The 23,127-nt window shown below is 38.0% G+C and overlaps 1 protein-coding gene across 10 annotated transcripts; it reads right to left on the bottom strand.

The window, feature by feature from the left end:
* Positions 1-865: 865 nt before the first annotated feature.
* LOC116854048 (proton-coupled amino acid transporter 1) lies at positions 866-22,864 on the bottom strand. Of its 10 annotated transcripts, none has more exons than XM_032835533.1 (11): positions 22,328-22,864; positions 10,693-10,775; positions 8,849-8,968; positions 7,996-8,146; positions 6,460-6,587; positions 5,732-5,816; positions 4,848-5,120; positions 4,465-4,643; positions 3,857-3,889; positions 3,128-3,300; positions 866-3,023 (listed from the first exon to the last, which is right to left on the bottom strand). In XM_032835533.1, exons 2-11 carry the CDS (start codon positions 10,773-10,775, stop codon positions 2,782-2,784), a joined length of 1,467 nt encoding a protein of 488 aa, XP_032691424.1. In that variant the 5' UTR covers positions 22,328-22,864; the 3' UTR covers positions 866-2,781. The 10 variants fall into 10 exon arrangements, with proteins under 10 accessions (XP_032691424.1, XP_032691425.1, XP_032691427.1 ...); XM_032835534.1 differs by lacking the exon at positions 22,328-22,864 and adding an exon at positions 17,870-18,734; XM_032835536.1 differs by lacking the exon at positions 22,328-22,864 and adding an exon at positions 13,515-16,012.
* Between the last annotated feature and the right edge of the window lie 263 nt (positions 22,865-23,127).

The following is a 23,127-nucleotide window of genomic DNA, read 5'->3' as shown; positions in this document are numbered from 1 at the left end:
TATATATATATATATATATATATATATATATATATATATATATATATATATATATATATATATAGATATACATATATATATATATATATATATATAGAGATACATACATACATACATACATACATACATACATACATACATATACAAAGAGTCCCGGTTCGATTTCGTAATCTCTCGTGAGAATATAGAGTGGATTGAGATAAACAAAGGAATCCTATATCGTTTTGCGATATTCGCAATAACTATCGAGATATTAAAGAATATTTGTAAATGATGATGCTTGATATAGTAGATGAGCTTTAATGATAACATCTATCCGACAAGTACCGTATACTTATACATTAAGTCAAACTGAACAAAGAAAAAGTCCTTTACCATTTTGCAAATGACAAAATATTAATTATTTATTAATTAATATTTAAACATTAATTATTTATTTATTAATATTTAAACATTAATTATTTATTAATTAATATTTAAACATTAATTATTTATTAATTAATATTTTAGATATTAATTAATAAAGATTTGTGTATTATTGTGCTCGATCATGTAACAATTTTCTTCCATTAATAACTGAAAATCTACGTGATTATTTGCAAAATGATAAATGGCTTTTTTGTTCAATTTGACCAAATGTGTACAAGTATACAACAGCACACTACAACTTATCTACCAAATTGCGCGTGATAATTCACCAATCTTCTTTAATTAATATCTCGACTATCATTGTGAATATCGCAAAACGGTCTACGACTTATATGTTCACCTCAATCCGTTCTACGTTCCATGTTCTACGTTCTATGTTCCAACAGAAATTGCAGAAGATAGTCTGGGACACCCTATATATATTACCATACATATATTATAATATATTAATCATATATTGATAAAATATCAACGTGAAAATTGTTCAAATACATTACACGACTAGGAGAAGTGTGTCTCTTCAACGACAGCATTGCAGTTTACGACGATCGTATGCGGAACAATTGAATTTACATTATCCTCCAAGCAAAATCCAGCTAATGGGATGTTCAGTTGTTTCAACGTGAATCAAATACACAAGCACCAGAGCGATACTTGAATATCGAATTCAAGTATCGAAAATTTCGTTTGATTACAGCGATCGGTCGAGAATAAAAACAAAACCGCATAGACGAAACATATCTTCGTCAATGAAAACTTCTTCAACTTGTATCACGAATAAAAAGAGTTACAGGTGCTTTGTTTATTAATACGTCCAGAATATGCAATTCTCTTTATAGGACGACACACAATTATCAGTACAATTTTCATTCTCGGTGGGAATTTAATAGCGTTTAGAACTCGAATATGCCTCACGTCGTGAGTTGCACTCGTTAATTCGCAAGTAGTGTAATCGTCGTTCATTCGAATTAATTGTCGGATACATTAGGCTAATCTCGCCGCTTAACAGTTCGCATTCTACCTCGGAGAAATTAGAATAAAAAGACAATTCGCTAAGTGAAAACGCTCTAATGTAAGAATTACAAGTACTACAACGAAGCTACGCGTTCTAATCGCTTTGCCACTACGAGAAAGCTGCGTAATTGCAGAATTACAGAAAGGATCGATGCGTTTCTCTTTTTATTTTTGTCCTGTCCTTTTCTCCTTTTCCTTGCTTCGTGCAAACTACATATTGTACTTCGAAGTATTGTATACGCGTAGAAGTTGAAAGCTTCTCTCTGAAAGCTCCTCTCTGAAAGTTGGTTCTCTCCCCCGCCTACGCAACGAGACTTATTAAACGCATAAATAAAACACGATGCGCTCGAACAACACAAAGACGGCCTGCGCAATCTGTTCCGAGCGCGCGGACATATCTGCGCTGTCCGAAAGACTTATTAATAATATCAACTCGATATCGATAACGATCACACTGACCTCCACAACCTGCGTTACGTCTTATCGCTACGACTATTGGTATCACACATAAATTATCATCATAGAGCGGCTAACATTTTAATCGTGCCTTAGGGATTGCCAACACCTACTACAATCGCATACGATCTGGAAGTGCGAAGTGACAGGAGTTTTCTCCTTTGTTGTCTCCAGGAGTTGTTTCCTTTTTTCTCGATTCACGCGGAGATATCGTAGATGTCATGGTTCATTAAAACCGCGCGCCTTAACAAGTGAAATCGGGCCGTATCCCGGACGTCATATTTACCGTTAAATATGGCCCGATGATTCTAAGATTTATTTGTGTCGCGTGCAGGATATTCTGTCGCAAAGCGGACGGCTGCATTTTTAGCGCTGAATATGCGGTCGGAATACATATGACTGAATACTTTTCAAAAAGACAAATATTCAAGACACAATTGCTGATAAACGACCTAACAATCACTCTGTCAAGAAGAGAATAATAATTTCCATTTAATCTTTTTGTGCCATTTTCCCTTCTCTGTTAGAAATTGGAGTTTACTTTATCATTTATCAATTATAAATCTTTATCAATTTATAAATCTGTTTACATATTGATTAAATTTTTTTATCATCGGCTTATACCAATTGAAGGAAGATTGCGCTAGCCAGTCTCAGTAATGGCTCAGCTAATCTGTCTTTGGTGCTCCTTCACAAATATGAGATGTCGTAGATACTGCTGATTTCTTGACGACAAAATTATTATTAATTAGCGAATGTTGCGGTCTTTAACTTTTGCCCTCTTGCGCGATCCTTGATCGCGTTGTGTCTCAAGCTTATCCACTCGAATACAATTAATATAAATCGCCCAGTCATCACACACACACACACGCGCGCGCGCGCTCACTTGCTAAACGCCTTGATGATCGACGTCACGCTCTCATACGTTCCCGTAGCGAAGCCTAACACGCCGATCAGCACTATCGTCATGTCCTTCGCGATCGTGAAGAAACCGAGGTTGGCGTTTTGCCAGTAGACGACTATCTCGATGATCGGCGGGAACACGAGGGCGAGTGCGGTGCTGCTGACTGCGCCAACCAGGGATATGAAGAGACCCAGTTCCGGTATCGCCTCCGCCAGAATGACTGAAAAGTTCATAAATCGTTAAACTGAAATGTAGACTTGTCGCGTATGTATTCGTGCAAGAGACGTTAATGACGATAATAGTAATGAGCTCTTTCGTACTTACACGTGATAAGGCACATGGCGGAACGGAAAATAATCTCCGCGAGCACCGGCCACTTGAAGGGACCGAACTGGCTGACGATGCCGGGCCACATTATCGCGATCGGGACGTAAAATTGCAGCGCGTACGTGAGCAATATGCTCAATGAGATGGCGGTCTTGATGCATTGCGGCAGACTGTAAGAAAATCCGGTTCGTTAGCGAAGAAGCTTTTCGTCGTGGTACGACTACAGAAAGTTATGGGTGAACTCATAGATAGGTAGATGGAAAAAAAAGTTAAAAACAGTTATAAAAGTTCTCCCACACTTTATAATTAATAAAGAAAAAAAAAAAAAGAAAAGGAAAACATGCGCGGATGGGTGAAAACATGCGCAAAATATATACACCTCTGTGTAAAATGATGCATACAAAACGATAACATTGCAATTTACAATAATGTATATTAAAATACAGACTCTGAACGTAATGTAATCCAATAGATTTGTATCCATCATTTTAAGCAAGGACGTTACCTCTACATTTCTGTGGTTTACCGTATAATATCGTATTGCAACGAGTCGTAAATACAATAACTTCCTTTTCCTTCTTTCTTTGTTTTTTATTCTTTTAAGTTAGCAAAAAAAATTGCTATCGACGTTGGAAGTTATTTACGACTCGATCCAACATTTAAGCTCTCTATTCTAACTAATATTTATCAGTCACAGCAAGTTTAAGAAAATATTCAGGTATAAACCTTGAGTAACCGTGGATGACTTTGCCGTCCACCCTTGGAATAGAAGAGAAAAGTATATTACAACGGTTTCTTCGCCGTTTGGTGTAATCGTGCTAATCACATATCATTGTTTAATTTTAATATCTAGGTAGCAGAGTAACGTCAAATGATGTATTAATAACGTTTCTAACGTCATTAAGACGTCTTTAGACATCATTCTGCTATCTTGGTATTGCGCGAACTCCATTGACATTGTGCATTAGTTCTAAGATAATTGCTCGTCAAATCGATATAACAATATTCGTCTATAGACAAATGTAACGCGGTGAACTTTACGTCTACGCGTGTGAACTCTTTCCTTACACTGGAAAAACAATTTACTAAATTTCAAAAAACGTTTGTTTGGGTACAACTGTGAACATATTTGTTTAAATTAAGTAATTATTTTCTAAAATCAAAGAATGAAATTTATATTTAAAACTTCCTTATTTAATTTTAAAAAATAATTGCTTAATTTAAACAAATATGTTCACAGTTGTATCCAAACAAACGTTTTTTTTTCTTAATTTAGTAAATTCTTTTCTCACTGTACGAATTGCAATTACGTGAATTCAGTTGCATTTACTTACATCTTCGCTGAATCGAGATTGAGCGTAACGGAACCGGCGACCTCGTTGCCGTATTTCAAATACGACAGGAAACCTATTGCGACGAACATAGAGCCGACTATCACCATACCAACATTCAGAACACCCAGTGGCTTGCTAAAATTGTTGGGATTCTTCATCTCATTCTTCAGTGGCAGTACCTATGCATAAATGTCTATTAGTAAAGTGTGGCGAAAGAGTACTCAATCCGAATTGAAAGATCCGACTCTAATCATTAATTTACACAATTACATTTATTATTCAGGGTACTTGTCGTTCTCAAATATTATTCTCAGATATTCTCCGACTTCTCAGATATTAATATATTAATTTTGAGATAGAACAATCTATCCCTCTGTACTCACTAGAGTAATACCTTCGAAGGAATATATCACAGTACCGAAGAACAGAGGTATCTCATGCCAGTCCGCGACGTATCTTCTCTCACTTATGGACGGCACGTCGTGACTCATGATGTACATGGTGGCGATATAACCCGCCATCACGAGGAAATTCGCCACCGAGGACAGTGGCACTAGATACTTGAGATTTCTGATCCAGGTGCTAAGCAGTATGGGAATCAGAACCACCGCCATGTGCTGGTGAACGTCCATCTCGATTCCATGCACGTCTAACACCTACCGTGGAGAATCAGAAACATTCTTCATGACCAATATTAAGAACCCATATAGTACAAATCTCTAAAAGACTTCTTAAAGAGTTCCAAAAGAGTTCCCAAGTCTTCCAGAACACTTTTAGAATTCTTTAAGAAGTCTTTTAGAGATTTGTGCTATATGGAAAGGGATTGTTCCTTGAAAATTTCTTGTCTTTCAATTAATTCCTAAGTGTATACGTGACTAAGCGTTCACATATTGCTTCCATTGAGGAGCAATTATCGATCACACGTGAAATAAATCAGACTAGACGAATCGCAGCTGCAATGCTGTCTCGCCTTTTGACCAAATCTCGCTTTTGTTACTGTCAATTACATTCTATGTGCGTTACGCCTTCTGTCACGTCTAATAAAGTTATCATTATTATTACTGTTATGTTTATTAAATACGGGCGTTATTTGTGCAAGCGATTTTTAATGATTCTCTTGTATTTCTTACAGCCGAAAGAAAGATCATGCAAACGATTAGCACTTGTAGTTAAAGATAAATGAAGAATAAAATGACAGATGCCAAAACGTCGCAGACCGCGGAAGAAAGAAGACGCTGTAGGAAGAGCTAGATGGAGATCACCTCACCTGTTTCATATTTGTGGAAATGAAAACGAAATACACGCAGCAGAATCCGAGTTGCGTGACGCATAAAAACACATTAACCAATTTTCTGCAACAAAATCATAAGAAACGGCAACATAAATGGCGACGCGCTAATGTGCAAAAAATCATGAGTAAAATAATTCAAACACATGGCAAAAACTAAAAGGAGAGGATGAGTGGCTTAAGAAGTATTTACATCGGGTGTACAGTTTGCGAGTCGCAAAATAGTTTAGACACGATAAAGTTGGGAATTTTTCAAACTGTTTCAAAATTGGTAGTCATTATCGATTACGTAATAATGATATAATTAGTAACATAATTAAGAACAATATGAATAATAATAACATTAATAATAATTAACTATATAATTACTGGACAAGCTCGTCACGATAATGACTTAATAGTTTGTTGAGCTTCCAACTTCATTATGTTCAAACCGTCGTGCAACTCACTGTACATGAAACAAGCGGTCAATCTTAATCTTAAGCGTATTCCATTCACATCTCTTAAAGATCAACAGTTTTCTTCTTTATCCGCGAGATGAGTCGAACACATGAGTCGTTTCTGAAATGTCGCCGTTTGTTTCAGTTTACACCCGGTACAACGGTGAGCAAATAACTGAAACGAGCGTAACATTTGTATGTAAGTCGCGCTCCTTTGTTATTTTGCTTTTCAGTTTTGCTTTCCTTGCTCTTTTGCTCATTACACACCTCATTAGAGATGAATATCTACGGAGGCCGAGGGGTCCAGTGGCGAAGCACATCTCCACGGTGCCGGCGAATCCGCTCGCGCCGTCGCCGTCGCCGACACGACGTGTCACCTCTTCGTTGCATTTGATCTGGAAGAGCGAATATCGTATGCGTTAACCCCTTGCGCACATCGGGAATGCTTAAACTTGGCTGGCGTCTCAGGAGTTTTGGAATTCTACTTCGCGTGTGCCAACTCAGTCGGCGGTGATAAATAGCCGATTATAAATTCTCGCGAAATTCTACCCTGCGTGGGTCGCTGCTCGAGGCAATCGCGATCAACGCGGCGGATCTGACGAAGAGTTAATCGCGACACGATTAACAGCTGACTTAACATCCGGACAATAAGGACGTTGAGGAAAGAAATGCGAGACGCCGTGATAATGGCGAACAAAGAGTGCCAGATAATATAGCAAAACACGATAGAACGGGCGTGACAAAGAGCCCACGAGACACAAAGAAGGCGACCTCGTGTTTCTCATTCCATTTTAATGATTGAGTGCGTTTCGCGAATTAGAATTCGCGTTTTCTCTTATTGTACTTTTTGTTCTTTTCTCACAAGACAAACGAAGTTAAAGATTGCAAGGACACTCTGTACCGGGAGAAAAATACTTGAAAGTTTATTTGTGAAATATGAAGTTTATTCGCGAAGATAAACCTCATTTCATACAAACAAATTTTATTTCGTACACGGAGAGAATGTTACAGTAAAAATTAGTGTAGAATTTTGTAGTGTAGAATTTTGAACCGATCGACATTCTGCAGTGATTCGCTGTCTTTTCATTTTACATGTGCTGTTCATATTTCAAGAATTGAAATGTGCTAGCAAAATATTTGCTACTAGCGAAACTTGTTTCTACTTGTTTCTAGCGAAATTTACTATGTTTCTTAGCAAGACAGACCTTGCTGACAGTTTATTTCTGGAAGTCTACTAAAAATATAGTAAAAATTGAACAAGATTTACATGAAAAAAAAAATAAAAACTATAATATTCTCTTCATGTAGGAATAAACTTTATATCTCATCCCGGTAAATTTCCAAGTATTTTTCTCTCACAAAGTAATGTCCCGAAGTGTTTCATCGATTCTGAGTTTAGATTAGTATAGAATTGTTCTAGGCTGTCTAAATAATACAAATTTCCATTTACATCCCCTATCTTTGCATTAAAAAGAAAATGACAGCAATGGCAGAATTTTATAATTTTCATTTTAAATAATATTACGATACTCGATTCGTATATAGGCGCGATTCGTCTATATACAAATATTCGTATATAGGCTTTTTAAAGAAAAATTGTATAGCATATATTTCAATCCTACGATATTAGTACATTAACTTTTAATAAAAGTTTACTCGATTCGAGTTTAGTTATTCTGAAATATTGCAAATATTTCAAGGTAACACTAAACACTCGGAATCGATAAAATACTTTGGGAACTTCCCTTGTCAGTGTGCGCGCATGTGTTTTCCTTTAGTTATAAATTATATTCTATTACGTACGAGGATATGTTGGGCGTGCACGCAGATGATACCGAGGAGGATCGTGAGCGGCGGTGCCAACAGCAATCCCGCGTTCTTAAAAGCGTCTCCTAACGCGAAGATCCCCGAGCCGACGTTACCCTTGAACAGATGCATCATGGTTTCCAGGTACCTGCAGTTGTCCAATCGTCCATTAGTGCATTCGTTCTATTCTCATCGCGCGAAATTCCGTGTCACGGAATAAAAAATAGCGAGCTGCGTCAGCGTTGGCCACGCACGCGCGCGCGTGAGAATTGTCAGGTACGAATTGGGATTCCAGACATTACATTACGAAATTACAATGGCAAAAAGAAAGAAAGATGAAAAAAAGACGCACACACAAATGATTAGCAGCGGCTCTGAAATACGTACGCCTCGTTAGATTATTTACGAACGCGCGACCGCAAAATGACGAAACGCGCTCCTTCCCGGAAAAAAATTGTTACGGTTCGCGCGGAAATACGTGATTTAAAAGTTTTATCGGGATATCGTAGCGAGTCAACTACATACTTCCGCTTCTTTAAATTGTACGCCTCGCGATACACAGTTGGTTATGCTAGTCGCGCATTTCCGATCGTTCAAATTGCCTACGCTTGACCATTTGTTTTTCTTTTCTCTATTTCTCCCTTGCTTGCTTCACTTTTTTACTTAACTTATATTTAAACTATATACTATATTATATATCATGCTCTTGTCGCAAAACGGCGCATACGCTAAGTACGCCGCTTCGTCGTCCGCAAACGCCGTGCTCGCTAATGTCTCATGCGCTCTGCCGGCGAGTGATTTAGTCGCCGACGGGAATTTTGCTGTTTTAGGGGACACTGATTTAACTTACGAGGTGGGATGGTGTACGGTAATGCCGTGCTCGTTAGTGCCTCCTCTTTTGACATCGTCGCCCTTCTCCATCGCCAAGATAGGATCCTTCGACTGAAATGCCCCGTACGTTCCGCCATTTCTGCAAAATCGATTCGACGATTGTACTCATATTGATAAAAGATACTTGATGCGATATTATCTCCTAACTATCATCCGAGCTGTACATCGAAATCAAAGCACCGTTGCTGAAACGACGATGACCCTGATGATATCCTGCGCGACTTTCCACGACCATAATCTCACGCAAAATGACAGTAATTGCCGGATATGCACGTGCATTCTTGGAGATCGTTACGCGAGATAATCGAATTTCCACGATTAGCGTTAACTACTATTAAGCGCGACTGTGTGTGAACGAGCAGATCCATGGGAGAGATACTTTTCCCTTGGCTGCGGTCAAGTAGACCTCACGATCGTATGGACTATCGATAGAAAGAACGACACGCGTCGTTCTTGGCAACGATCTGCCGTTTAAAATAGCGATGCTCGTAAATTCAAGGCGAAGATTCGCGGCGACATGTATCGATCGTTTCCGGCCTGGGCATTTTATGCTAACGCGACACGCCATTTCTCAAGAATAATACACTTGGAAACAAGCGCCAGTGGCTGAAAGGAGCAACGAAAAGTACAGTAGTTGATAAACAATAATGGACAATCAGAACCGTTTGATGCCAAACACTAGAACATGTTATTGGGCTCGCTTATCGCGTAACGTAGCTCGTACAATCATTCGCATAATCAGATAACTCAATGAATTATTAAGTTAAACAACACAAATCCCCCTCCACACGAAACTCCACGACAAAGAGATAATTAAATCGCAATGGCGCACTTAAACGGGATTAAGAGTGTATTGTGGCGGGATTAAGAGTGTATTGCGACGCACTCGGACACACTTAGACTAATCCGTACTCAACAGCCCCTTATTACGCACTACATCAATTAATTTATCAATCGAGCAACTCATAATCTCAAAATGACTGTGGTCTGCAGTATGATTTTGCTGATCAGCGTAATTAAATCATTTGGAATAAGAAAGAGAGATAATGCAAGTGTCGTATTGCGACTTGAAATTCGCGATTAGATAAGGCCCAAGAGTTAACGAACAACTGACGTCCAATAAAATCAAAGCAATCTATTATAAGAAGCTGACACATATATTATATATATATATATGCTGGAATCTCATTATATTATATGATTATTATTATATATATAGTGTCTGACAATTTATTATGCAGCCGTGATATACAGATAGAACTCATCAAACTGAATACAAAATTCCTCTACCATTTCGCAAATAACCATGTAACATTTTGAATTATTATTTAAATTAATTAAAAATTGATAGAGTGATTACGCACGATACGATAAATAAGCTGTGAAGCGCTGAACAAAAAAGTTCTCTACTCCATTTTGAAAATAACCATATAGATTTTTACTTATTAATTAAAGAAGATTAGTGCATGATTAATACTTCGATCTTCCTTAATTAATAATATAAAATTTACGTAGTCATTTACAAAATGGAAGAGAATTTTTTTGTTTAGTTTAACGTAATGTATGAGCACACACGACAGCATCATCCAATGTATCGCGCGTGATATCAATCTTCTTGAATTAATAACTCAAAGTTTCACGTGGTTGTCTTGGAAATAACAGAGGAATTCTGCGTTTAATTTAACGAGTTCTACCTATACACTACGGATGTGCTATTAATTGTCAGACCTGCATATACGTATCGAGTTGTCTGATATATAACAATCAACAAATTATCTATCATGCCAAGAGAGATAAACTCACCCGAGCGGTTGCTTGAAAGTGGTCTCATCACCGTGAACGGAATTCTTCGGCGAAGTCGCGATAGGGTTGCTGTTCAGCTCCATCTGCAACATATCGCGAGATGATAGTCGAGGCGCATCTTTCGAGTAAGGTGAACGCGTCGCGACGCACCGAAATACACGTGCATGACGCGCGCGTCTCGATGCGAATCGTAATTCTTATTCTCACCCTCTCGGCTCTATTCCCGTTCGCTCTGACGCGCGTGTTTCGTAATGACACGCGTGTTATTGGGCGTCACGACTGCAAAAGTCTTTTATCCAAATGGCTAGCAGCGCGCGACAAGATGAATGAAGTACCAATAATCGGCCGACGAGTATACGAAACGTCAATCTGAACTATCGCCGATGTGTATACCTCACGTACTTAATACATACTTCGTCGACGACACCGACTCTTTGGTCACCGGGAACTTAATCACAATTTAATTGAGATACATCGAAGAGAACCTCTTTCTTATTATTTAGGTATTATTTCATAATCAATCCGTCGATAGCACACCTCTTTTGCCGCTTAATTTAATATCTTGTGATCTGTGAAAGGCAGTAATTTCTCTGATATTTCTTTACTTAAATATCTATAAATTATCCAGTGTATACGCTAAAAAGAGAGAGAAAATATTTAAGAAAGAAAAAGATTTATTCGGTGAGTACTCGTAACATTTGCTGACACTAACATACATGTTTTTACACCGTGTGTGAAGCAAAAGATTTAAAAAATATATTTTCTTAAAATCTCTTAATAACTTTTTATATTTTCTCAGCTTTTCATGGAAAAGCAATTGTTTATTCTATTTAAATAAAAGAACTTATTAAATTTAAGTAGATTATTGACACTCATCGAATAAATATTTTTTTATTTTTTAGATTTTTTTCTCAATGTAGACATTACGGTTTTATGGTTTTCAATGTACAAAAGATAAATTTGAGAAACTTGTCGCGATCATTATTTTTCAAATAGATAATTTAAGATATGAGAGAGGAAACACTGTATTGATTCTAAATATAATGCAAAAAGCAGAAAAAATGTACAATATTTTAAGCAAATAATTTTATGCTTATATACACAATAATTCAAGACGTAACAACTATGTCGGATTTTAATTTTTCGCTTAATTTAACACATGAGTACCGAACTGGAATTAATACATTTTTATAATAAACATTACGCTCGATAAGATTTCCTGTTATCTGTCTATTTCAATTCATTAACAGATTTAATAATGAATATCCGTCCAATATCCTGCTGTTGATCGCATCACAATAATATCATTACACGAAGGATGACAAAAAGGAACTTTCAAAGACGCCGCCACGGCGCCCTTCGAGTGGTAAAAATGATTAAGTGTATCAACTCTGTTGTGCGAGAGCAAAACGGCCAATTGAACACGCGAGTTGCTTTATACGTAAGTCTTTCGGCTGATTGGCGCCTTAATTAAACCATAGCGTGTATCATATTTAATCCCGCGTCAGAAAAAAAAGAAAGGACGTCACTAACAACGCATTGAAGTAACAAATAAGAATACGGAGGAAACGCGTTCGCGCGATATACACGATTGTAGACACGAAGTAGACATTAGAACTCGCGATCGGTTATTATATAAATTATTTGTCCTCCAATTCTCTGTACTTGTTGACACTATCATGCTCGTATTTTGCACAAGTCATCGCGATAATTCTTTTATTTTTCTCCCAGAGCTGGCCATTTGACACAATTGATAGGCCGGACAACGTGGCGAATCAATTAATCTTATCGTCGAAGTGTTTGGTGGAGTACAGAGTATCGCTCTTCAATTAATTTCAAATAGATTTTCATGACTATCACGACGTGAGATAATATATGATAGAAAAATTTTACAATTTTTTAGATTATATTTCTAAAATAAATATATTGTATGAGAGAGAGAGAGAAAGAGAGAGAGAGAGAGAGAGAGAGAGAGAGAGAGAGAGAAGCAAGTATATATAAATATATTATTAATTATTAAATTTACATCATACAATAATGTAAATTTTTTGTTGCATTAACGCAGCAAGAAATTTATTAAAAGTTATACTCGGATTTTCATATTACACTTGACATGATACAGTAGTTTTTGTACAGTTAATTTCGATGTGATAAAAATATGAGTGCAGTCTGGTAAGTCCAATTATTCAACGTTACTGAATTTCATGATTTAATATACTGAAAGCTGATGTACATCAATATCCTATCGAGAAATGTTTCATTGCCTATCATAAATTATACATGACTATAAGTTAATGAGGCGCGTATAATTCAATAAAAACTTTCCGTCGAGCTGTGCCCACGGTAATTTTCCTACAGCGTCCTCCAAGATAAGCATACGACTCAACATAGGAAATATTTAAAGAATTACAAGTGGAAGAAACCTTTTATAATATCTAATCTTTAACACACCCTCACATATGTGAAGACAGATAAAGGCGAGACAAAAAAAGTTTATTAATATCTCTCAGCTGTTCTGCGAAATTATTTATTTAACTTTTGATAGACGAATTTTTTTTTCATATCACGAAGATATCGACAATGTTATTTTTTATATCTCACTGTCTTATGAAGACGCCTTGTCTGAAATTAAGGTAACGAGATAACAAAATTTAACGCCGAGTGGGCAGCCAGGAAAGATCGTACGAATGAATTTCGTAACACGGAAGAGCACAATCTTGCCGGGTGGCGCTTCCACACGAGTGGAATAAAAAGGGACGACCTTATAAATTAATTGTCATGTAAAACGTGCCGGCTGCTCACACACTTCCTGCGCCACTTACTTTTAATGGATTTAAACGATCCTAATCGAGATATCCTTCAGGTTACGATTGCAAGGCGCCAAGTACGTTTTATTATTGCGTTTTGAGGGAACTACGGCGGAACAGAACAATACGAGCACTGTCGATTCACATTGCGAACTCACAACTATAAATACCACGTAAAGTACTGAGCAAATAACCGTCAACCGATTATCAGCTAACCGATCGTTACTTAAGAAATAGCCAAATAACATATTTCGTAATTATGGCTAATTATATCCTGAGCTGCAATTATGCGAAACAATTTGTGCGGGTTATCTCGCTTGTATTTTTACCTCTCGTTGTTGCCTTCAACAATATTTACGGTATAACTTGCAATAATAGTAATGCTCGCAATAATACGGATACTGGATCGTTGAGGATACTCGTGCCGATAAATAAGTGAGTCGATGTAAAATTTACAAATGCCGTTGATGACATTCGCCATTTGCAACTTATGTAACGAACAGTAGTGAATGCCAACTCACAATCCTGTCAATCTTCAGCGATTATGCCGCGTCATTATCGATGCGGCTCACAATGAAACGGACTGCTGAAATGTCGTACAAAAATGTAGAAAGAACACTACAGTCTGCATTAGATAACGCGCTCTTGCGATTGCAACGCGCGAGTCTGTTATTGCCTCTCGTGTCAATAGATCACACAAATCAATAGATCTTACATTCCAACGGAATCGTCGAATTCGAGTGCTCTTTCAAACAGTTCGTTAGTAGTTAGACAGATAATTATCGCGAGAAACGCGCCCCGTAAAACGGAAACGTTCCGTTTCGGTAATCAAAAGTGTCACGTAAGAGCCAACGGGAAATTCCAGGGAATAGGTGAGAATTCTCGTCGCGGAAACGACGAGGCAGACTGCAAGTCGTGCCGCAAATGTTCACAACACATGAAAATAATGTCGAATCCGCACACACAGCTGCGTCATGAAATAATTAATAAATCATGGATGTCGTTTATTCGAAAAAATGTTTTGCTGGTCCAGATAGAATTCAAAATGTCGCAGTTAGAATTTATCGCTGTTTTTTATATCTGCTAAAAAATTGTCTGTAGTACATAGAATTTATCGTTACAAATAATTAATAATTTCTTTAACACGTTCGCTATCATTTATTTGGCGAATTGTCTTCACGAATCACATTACATTTATTTTTATATAATTGTATAAAACATATATAGGGTTTATATAGGGTTTATATAGGGTTTGTGCAAAACATATACAATTACATACACAAACATACTTAATGTGAATATATGAGGAAAAATGTCATTGTAACGTTGATAGCAAACATGATAATTTGGATAGATGCCACATAGAAGGACTTTCTTGGTCAATTTTCATGAATAATTTAAATATCAATTCTGTCTCTGTTATCTATGTTGATTAAATACGAAACATATGTAATATCGCGGTGTTTGCTAATTATTCATCCGCTTTAGCTCATTTATCGTCTCTAGATTATTTTCGCTACGATTCTGAGAGACCATTTTCTGAGTGTAGTTGTGCCAGAGATTTAACTGCATGAGGACTGTTTGACTGTGTGAGGAAACAAAATTGTAAAGAAACAAAGAAAAGAAAAGAATAAAAATATCTCAAAACACAGAGACGTAAACGTAGACTGCAAGTTACGCCGTAAGTGTTGTTGAATGCAACAACAAAAGATAAAAATACAAGTGACATGTATATGCAAACACATACATGTTCACGCGAAAGCTATTTAATGCATAATGCAGATGTTTCAACCAGACGGTACCTTCGACACGTCGTGACGCATCTGTGTTGCGTACGTGTGTAAGGCAAATTTCCACGATCGTACCGAACAGTTGACTTCGTACAGCATGTTTGCGAAATGATTCATTCCACTGGAGTAATTTTTACGATTAACTAACTGCAACTGACGCGTAAGAAAAATGGGTTTTGTGATCACGAGAGGAGAAAAAACAATGACACAATATAATTTCTTTGGAAGTTAATAGATCATTTATCTTTCTTGGAACGCGTGACTCCGTGTTTATTGTGTATTTAAGCCACTTGAGTTTTTGTAATAAGTTAGCACTTTTAATTGTTACGCGGCAATCAATGCTGATACGGTGCATTGAGCGATTACGCGATGATCAAATTATACATCGAAGAACGATGTTCGCATTGTGCACACAGAAAAGTATCATTCTGCTGCTAAGAAAAGCGCTTGCTCAGTTTATACTCTCTCCTCCTTTGAAGTAGTATGACTATTCGCAATCAGAAATATTTCCTTGATACTAGTGTTAAAATATATCTATTACAGATTCTAGAAAAGTTATTAAAAGTTATCAAAAGTTATTAAAGAAAAATTATTGTATAATCGAAGGAAGAATTGATTTCTTTTGTAAGAATATCGTTAAACTTTGCTGAAGAAAAAGCTGCTTCAACTCTAAAGCAAGCAAGTAGTAAGCAAACCAAATTTTTCTTTTGACTTAATATTCTTGACTAAAATGTTAAGCTTATTTCAGAATGTATTTTAAATAAATTTGCTTGCGATAAACTTATAATATATTTGCGGATATACTCTGTGAGAAAAAACGATTTAACTAAAATTATAGTTATTTTTGGCCCAACTATATTTTTTATTGTTCCAATATGAAGATGTAGTAATAATATGCGTGTGTGAGGTTATTATCACCAACATTATAGTAAAATCTAATAAAAAAAACATGGTTCTCTTCAGTACAATTTATAGTAATTATTTCTCTATATAATAATAATTATAAATATACCAAACATTTCTTTCTCAGTGTATAAACTTATAAAATATTTGAAAGCAATGACATTTACTTCAATGTATGATACATAACATATATCTTTCTGTATGTACATAATTTCTAACGTTAGTCAGAAATATTCTTAATTTTCTGACAAATTGACGTGTCTAATTATAATTATAAAATTAATGAATTATTTAAACGCAATCAACGACATTTACAATTTTATTCCCCGATTTCTGATTGCCATGCTAATTGAAAGATCGACTTCAGGGAAGCAACAAATGCGACAGCAGTGGAAGGGTCGCTATGATGAACATCGAGAATTTTTCTCGTAACTCAATCATATAATCATACGATAAATATGCCGACACAACGACGTACTTATCCAGTTAGTCAACTTAACATAATCGCCGTAATTGCTCCCGCGTGACCCGTCAAAAATCTCTTTTCTTTTTTATCACGTCATAAGTACAGCGTGATTGTTTCGAACCAGGTCAGAACAAAGTAGCATCGAACGAAGTGATGTAGTTCGATTGATTAACATTTTTGAATTCGAACAATAGCCATTTAACTAACGTATAGCCGCTTTCAAAGTCCTCGCGATACAATGTCGTTATCAAATTTACTTTCGACAAACATCTTTCTCAATCTATCGAAATTCAAATTGAGATAACAACTTCACAGGACTAAGAGAAAAATGTTTGGTATTTGTGTCTGTAAACACGCAGTAAAAGTATTATAGCTAGAGAAATTACTTCTATAATAAGTATTATTATAATGTTAGTGAGAATTAACTTTATATGCATATTGTTATACTGAGAACAAAATTTTTGAAAACTTATTTGCGGAACAAAAGTTTATTTCCCAAAAATAAACTTTGTATCCTGTAAATAAGTTTTCAAGTGTTTTTTTTTTCTTTAATGTGCCACTACTTTCTTATTAGAACAACAAATAAGAAAATAGAGTTGGTGCCGAAAGTGGTTATAATTTCCAAAGCATGAGTCATTGTTTTTCTGTCTTTCTCGCTCAATTTGCATATCGCCTCGACTTGCGTAGGATTACAGTTAGAAAACCTGTTTTTGCAATAAATATTACTACAATGCTAGTGAAAATTAACTTTACATGTATATTACTACATTGAGAAAAAAATATTTGAAAATTTATTTATGTGCGGGACAAAAGTTTATTTTACAGAAATAAATTTTATTTTACGGAAATAAACTTGATATCCTACAAATAAGTTTCCAAGTATTTTTTCTCAATATGCCGCTATACTTTCTTGTTAGAATAACAAAAAGATAGAGTTGGCGCCGAAAATGACTATAATTGATATATTGAATATAAAATTAAATATATATTTGATTATAAAATGACATGAATTACACTTTGTCCTTTCTCAAGTCCGGTTCCACTGATGTTCTTAAACATCGATTAAACCTTAATCTGAATTTAAGTCCTTATTTAAAGACGGCTTAAACTCGAATTAAGACTTAATCAACGTTGGTGAAATCAGACATCAATGTGCGTATCGTCGCGATACGGTTATCGCCTTAATTACAGTTGCCGAACGGAAGACTCACGGTGTTGTTTGAAAGGCCGCGATCCTGATACCGACGCGATTTAGCCCCAAGCCGTTGTAGCTCCCCGAGACGGCCGCCGAAGTCACTGTCACGTGTCCCACGAGGAAGTGCAGTGTCTGCTTTGACCGACACGAATTCTCTTTTGGCAGTGTCAGCGCTCTGCCGGCAGCACTACCGAAATAGAAATGTATCCGCCGTCGCTTCTTTAACCCGGTCACGTGTACTTTTATCAAATGTGAAGCACAATTGCGTCGAAGCACCAATAATGTCCACTTATTTTCGTGAACGATCGGGGAAGGGAGGAGAGATAATTTTGGGAAGGCACGCAGAAGTAGAAGAAAATTTGAATACCTCTCTCGTCGATGGGGAGCGACGGAGGAATCGACACTCGTCAAGATTTATCGGACGCCGGCAATTAAAAATTGCGATATCTCGCAACCGTAATATGCAACGTATATGAACGTAATCGAGCTCGTTTAAGTCGTTATGAAGTAATGCAATTACATAACACGATAATTAATTAAAACGATAAGAGTGTAAACACACACACACACATTTCGCGGGAAAGTCGTGCGTATTAGATTAAATTTCCGCATATTTTCGGCGTTATGTCTTTTAAAAGTCGAATATTTGTCTGTTTTTCTTTTTTCTCTTTCTATGAAAACCTGAATATTTCAGAAACGGCTCAGAACCGGTTCGAGGCGATGCTGACTGGTGGCATTAGTAGACAAAAAAACAATGCCTGGATATATACACTAATAACATTAATAACTCTGGACATTCTTATTGTTTTAATCTTTAAACACGAATATACAAACTTTCAATATAGAATACCTTTATATGTATATCTATATAGAATATACCTGTATACGTATATAGAATATACCTGTATATGTATACAACAGAATGTCTATTTATGTCTGTGTATTTCTGTCTGTATTATATATTATTTCCTATACATTCCTAAACACCCTTTCACTGATTTTCCACTAATCTGAACCAAATTTTGCATAGTTATTCTGTTTAAGAACCTGCAAAAAATATAGGTTACATAAAACCTAGATCTGATTTTATTCCCTTAAAACTTTGTGATAACTCGGGCAAGGCCAGTTAGTTTTAGCTAGTATATGTTGCATTATATACATGTATTTTAAGTTGAAAGTTTAAATATTCGTACTTAAAAGAACCAAAACAATAAGAACATTCAGAATTAGGCGCCAGCGTTATTTTATATATATATATATATATATATATATATATATATGTATATATATATATATATATAGTATTTAAGCATTGGCGCAATGTGAGAAATTATCCGATAAAAAATTGGTAATCTTTCCGAACAAATCCGATGAAATACCGATCAGTTTTGATATCCAATCAGAAAACATCCGATAAGAAATATCGGATCTTATATATCGGTTTTTATATATGAAAGAATGCCATCATGTAACCAGAAGTATCCGATTAAATTTAATGATCGCAGATATAAAAATTGATCGGAACGTGAACGTGAACATGAACGTGAGATATGCGTCTGATAACTTTTTGTCGGACGATTTTTCTGCGTGATACTTTTGCCTTAGCCTCCGCGGTATGTCGCTGAGTCGACATTGAAAAGTCTTTTTTTTTCGACGTCACTCCTGGCGTATGTCTGGACGATAGTGCGCGCCACACGTTTCCGAGACACACACGGTGTGCGCACATAAAGGATGAGCTGAGTGACAAACTCATGGCGATATGCGCATATACAGTAATCACGATGTAGTGTCATCATACGATAAAACGACGTCCGTCGTGCTCACCTCGTTATCGTTATCAGTGCCGCGCGATGCAGTCGCGATATGTGCGAAAATGCAGGCCGGCGGCAATTTTTGCCGCCGGTCGCGCACGTATACGCTTGCGTAAGTATAAATAGACGAGGAGTGCGTTTCGCGATACGATTCACGGTATGAGCGAATAATGCGGAAACGTACGAGTCCTTCCACACGACGGAGATATCCTCGATCACTCCCGATTTGCAATATTTCCCGGGGAAGGCGCGGCGCCGAGCGCGCGATCGAAATCGCTCGCTATCCTTGAAACGCCGCGTGCGCGCTCGCGAGGAAATTCGCTCTTTCCACATGTACTAACATTTACAGAGCCATAATGAACGGCGGAATAATTGTATCCACGCGATAGGCGCGTGATATCGCGAGCGGTTACTTCGGGCGTTACATAGAGGAAAACTTCACCTTCCAGCGCCCAGAAGTCCGCTCTCGACTTTCGCGCCGCGAATAATTGGCGAATGTCCTGGCCGACGGGGCCCGCGACAAACACCACGCGTTTTTGTATATTAATCTCTGGTCATTCGTAAACAATCTTATTTTGACATTAGAAACCAACGCGTCATTACTTTGCGGGTATGAATGGCCGGCAGCCAAAAGTCGCTCAAGAAAACATCCGGGACGCGCGGGGAAAGAAGAGAAGAGCATTTTTCCGACAGGAAAAAAACTTGCGTCTCTCCGTTCGTTCTCTCATGAAATGTGTTTGTGCTCCGTATTATGCGCGTGTAAAAAACTTATCTGCATGGAAACGAGGCAAGGCTAATTGCCATGCAGAATTGCTCGTGAGTAAGTAATGCGTCTCTGGTTGACGCGTCGCGTAAATCGTGTGCATACTTGCGATTAATGAACGAGCCATACTTCGCTGAAGCGAATTGCCGCCCGGCGGTCTGAGTACGCACGGAAAAACGGAAGTTTGGTCGAACGGAACGATTTTTCACCAAAAGAAACGATTCAGAAATCCCGTTTGATGGTGCTGGAGAATTCTGTTAATCAGAAAATCTCGATAATTCAGGCCAAATTATGATAGCCCTTATAGAAATATCATACTAAGAATCATTGGTAATTACTTATTTTCAGTATTAAAAATACTGGATAATAAATAATTATCAATGATTCTTAGTATGATATTTCTATAAGGGAGGTTCGACCGGAATTTCTGAATCGTCCATATTCCGCCAGAAATTAATTCGTTTACGCTGAGAAAAAAATATTTAGAAACGTTTATTTTCGCGAGATAAGGTTTATTTCTGCGAAAAAATAAACTTTTATTACGCGAATAAATATCTGAACATTTTCTCCTCAGTACAAAAGCGAGCTTCTGTACTCCGTACACGATAATTCGGCCGCTATGCCGACATGATCCCAATGCGACATGATCCCGACATTTGATAAAAGTCCTCGACAAATACGACGGTGTGTGTGAGAGAGAGAGAGAGAGAGAGAGAGAGAGAGAGAGAGAGAGAGAGAGAGACTATTCGACGAATAATTACTCGCGGCTAATTTCTAATGGCAAGATTTGCACTTCCGACAATTTCGCAAACAGAACGAAAGTGCCAAATCTCTGATTTGAAATTTTATGATGTAATTTTACGAACCAGTCAAGATAACGTTCAATAATCTTTCACGATCTATGATAATGCAACGCGTACGCGACAGCGATATAGATAACGAATTAAACGTTCCAAATATCGCTCGTTAAGCTTGCGCTTCTTATCATGTTTTCGACCTGGCACGATATGTTATATCGTGTTTGTTTGTATCGATATAGAGGAGTTTATATAAAGTGCGCGTTATGTGCGTGTAAATTCGCAGCGCGCGCGAATTTTGCAACCGCATCGCTCGCAAATCGCATCGCACGCATCAACGCGATGCTGATTTCGAGTAGCGCAATGCAGAGAGAAAATCTTCGCGCGCGCAAGGGAAAAGCCCACGATAAAATCGGCCGACCTGCGAGAAATCAACGTCCCTCGCGACTCGCCAAAATCAACAACGGACGATAAGATGAACCCGTCGCCAGGTAGTTACGGGCCTGAGCACGCAAAATCCATGTGATGTCACTGGCCAACTTTGGTCGCTTTATAACCGGAAAACTATCGTGACCTCGGCATTTTCGCGCTGAGAGCCTCGACACCAATCGAGCCGCGGAAGGAACACGCTCTTCGAACAATGACAACAGTGTCCCGGGGTCGTAGCCTGCGCGAATATGAAATTCAAGAATTCTGCGCGTGACTTTCTAACGCTCTGGCGTAGAAACACCGGCGAAATTTGCGTGTCAGCATTACACGTTGGAATGTCTATTTCGTTTACTCGCGTCAAAGGCGTTCACCTATCACAAAACTTCGCTTACGCAGGCGAGATGCAGATTCCAAGACGAGCGTGTGTACTTTCTCGCAACCTCGTGCTTTTTCAGATCGCGCTGCAGCATGAGAAGATGACGGATTGCAAATAACGGATTGCAAAAATCACGAATTGCAAATCGCGAGTCGGTTCACACTCGGAGGTGAGCTCGACCAAAGTGACCAGCCGCGTCGCGTTGGCGCCTCGCGCGAGAACACGGAGCGATATTTCGCTCATATTTGAAAAGTGCGCGAATATGCACGAGATATTAATAAAATCGACGCGCACATACCTCGTCGCAGTCGATTCGGTTTCAGCTTGTCCACAGAGAGAAAGACGCGGGTACTGGTATACCCATGGATGGCGTCGTCGATCGCCGTTGTCGTCGTCGTCCGTCTCGTCGAACACGTGCTACGCTCGCTCGCTTACGCGCGACTGAAGCGATATCGCGATACGTCGAGGAGGACCCGTTCGGCGTTAACGCTCCAAGACTGTCCGCTTCCTTCTGCAGTTCGCTTTCGCTGTCGATTCCGTTGGCGAGCCGGCGGGATGCCATGCCGCGTGTCTCCTTTATTCTTGGCACCGCTTGTACTACACCACCGGCCTGGGGCAGAGACCGTGTCGGTTTCGTCACCGAATGCATGGCCACGAAGTCGACCCCAATCCCGGAGGAGATCCGCTCCTTTCCCCGCGGGAAGACTCACGATGGATCCCGCGCGCCCACGGCCGAATTTATATCGGCGGCTTTGGATAATGAGAGTTCCGCATCGATCACACAGGCTTGTGCTCTGACGCCCGACTGAGTCCGAATCGCATCGGTCTCGTCTGAGAATCATACACACATCGTTATCTCGACTTAAGATTCGCAATAAAGGCCCTTCGCGACGACAGATCGCCGCAAACATAAGATGTAAGCTTAAGCTGGAGAGCCAATCAGGATATAGCTTTAGGCTTGAGAGTTGTTGTGAAAGAAGATATTCTAGAAGAAACGAGGATAAATTGAACTAGAACTGGAATATATAAATTGAAGCTAGAACTGGAATTTTAATGAGCTTAAAGATGCTAATTGCCTTTAGGTCAAATTTATCCTCG

The sequence above is a fragment of the Odontomachus brunneus genome, unplaced genomic scaffold, assembly GCF_010583005.1.
Source record: "Odontomachus brunneus isolate Ranch 3 - 2012 unplaced genomic scaffold, Obru_v1 Obru_scaffold_007, whole genome shotgun sequence".
NCBI lineage: Eukaryota > Metazoa > Arthropoda > Insecta > Hymenoptera > Formicidae > Odontomachus > Odontomachus brunneus.
Note: the sequence above shows the minus strand (reverse complement) of the source record. Positions and strands in the feature narration are given on the sequence as shown.

Bases quoted from the DNA above. Each gene is read 5' to 3' on its own strand.
- LOC116854048 (XM_032835533.1), bottom strand. From the start codon at position 10,775: ATGGAGCTGAACAGCAACCCTATCGCGACTTCGCCGAAGAATTCCGTT. The intron at 6,588-7,995 runs GTACGTAATAGA...TCGCTCTTCCAG, and splicing joins TGCACGCCCAACATATCCTC to ATCAAATGCAACGAAGAGGT. The intron at 4,644-4,847 runs GTGAGTACAGAG...ATTTATGCATAG, and splicing joins CCTTCGAAGGTATTACTCTA to GTACTGCCACTGAAGAATGA.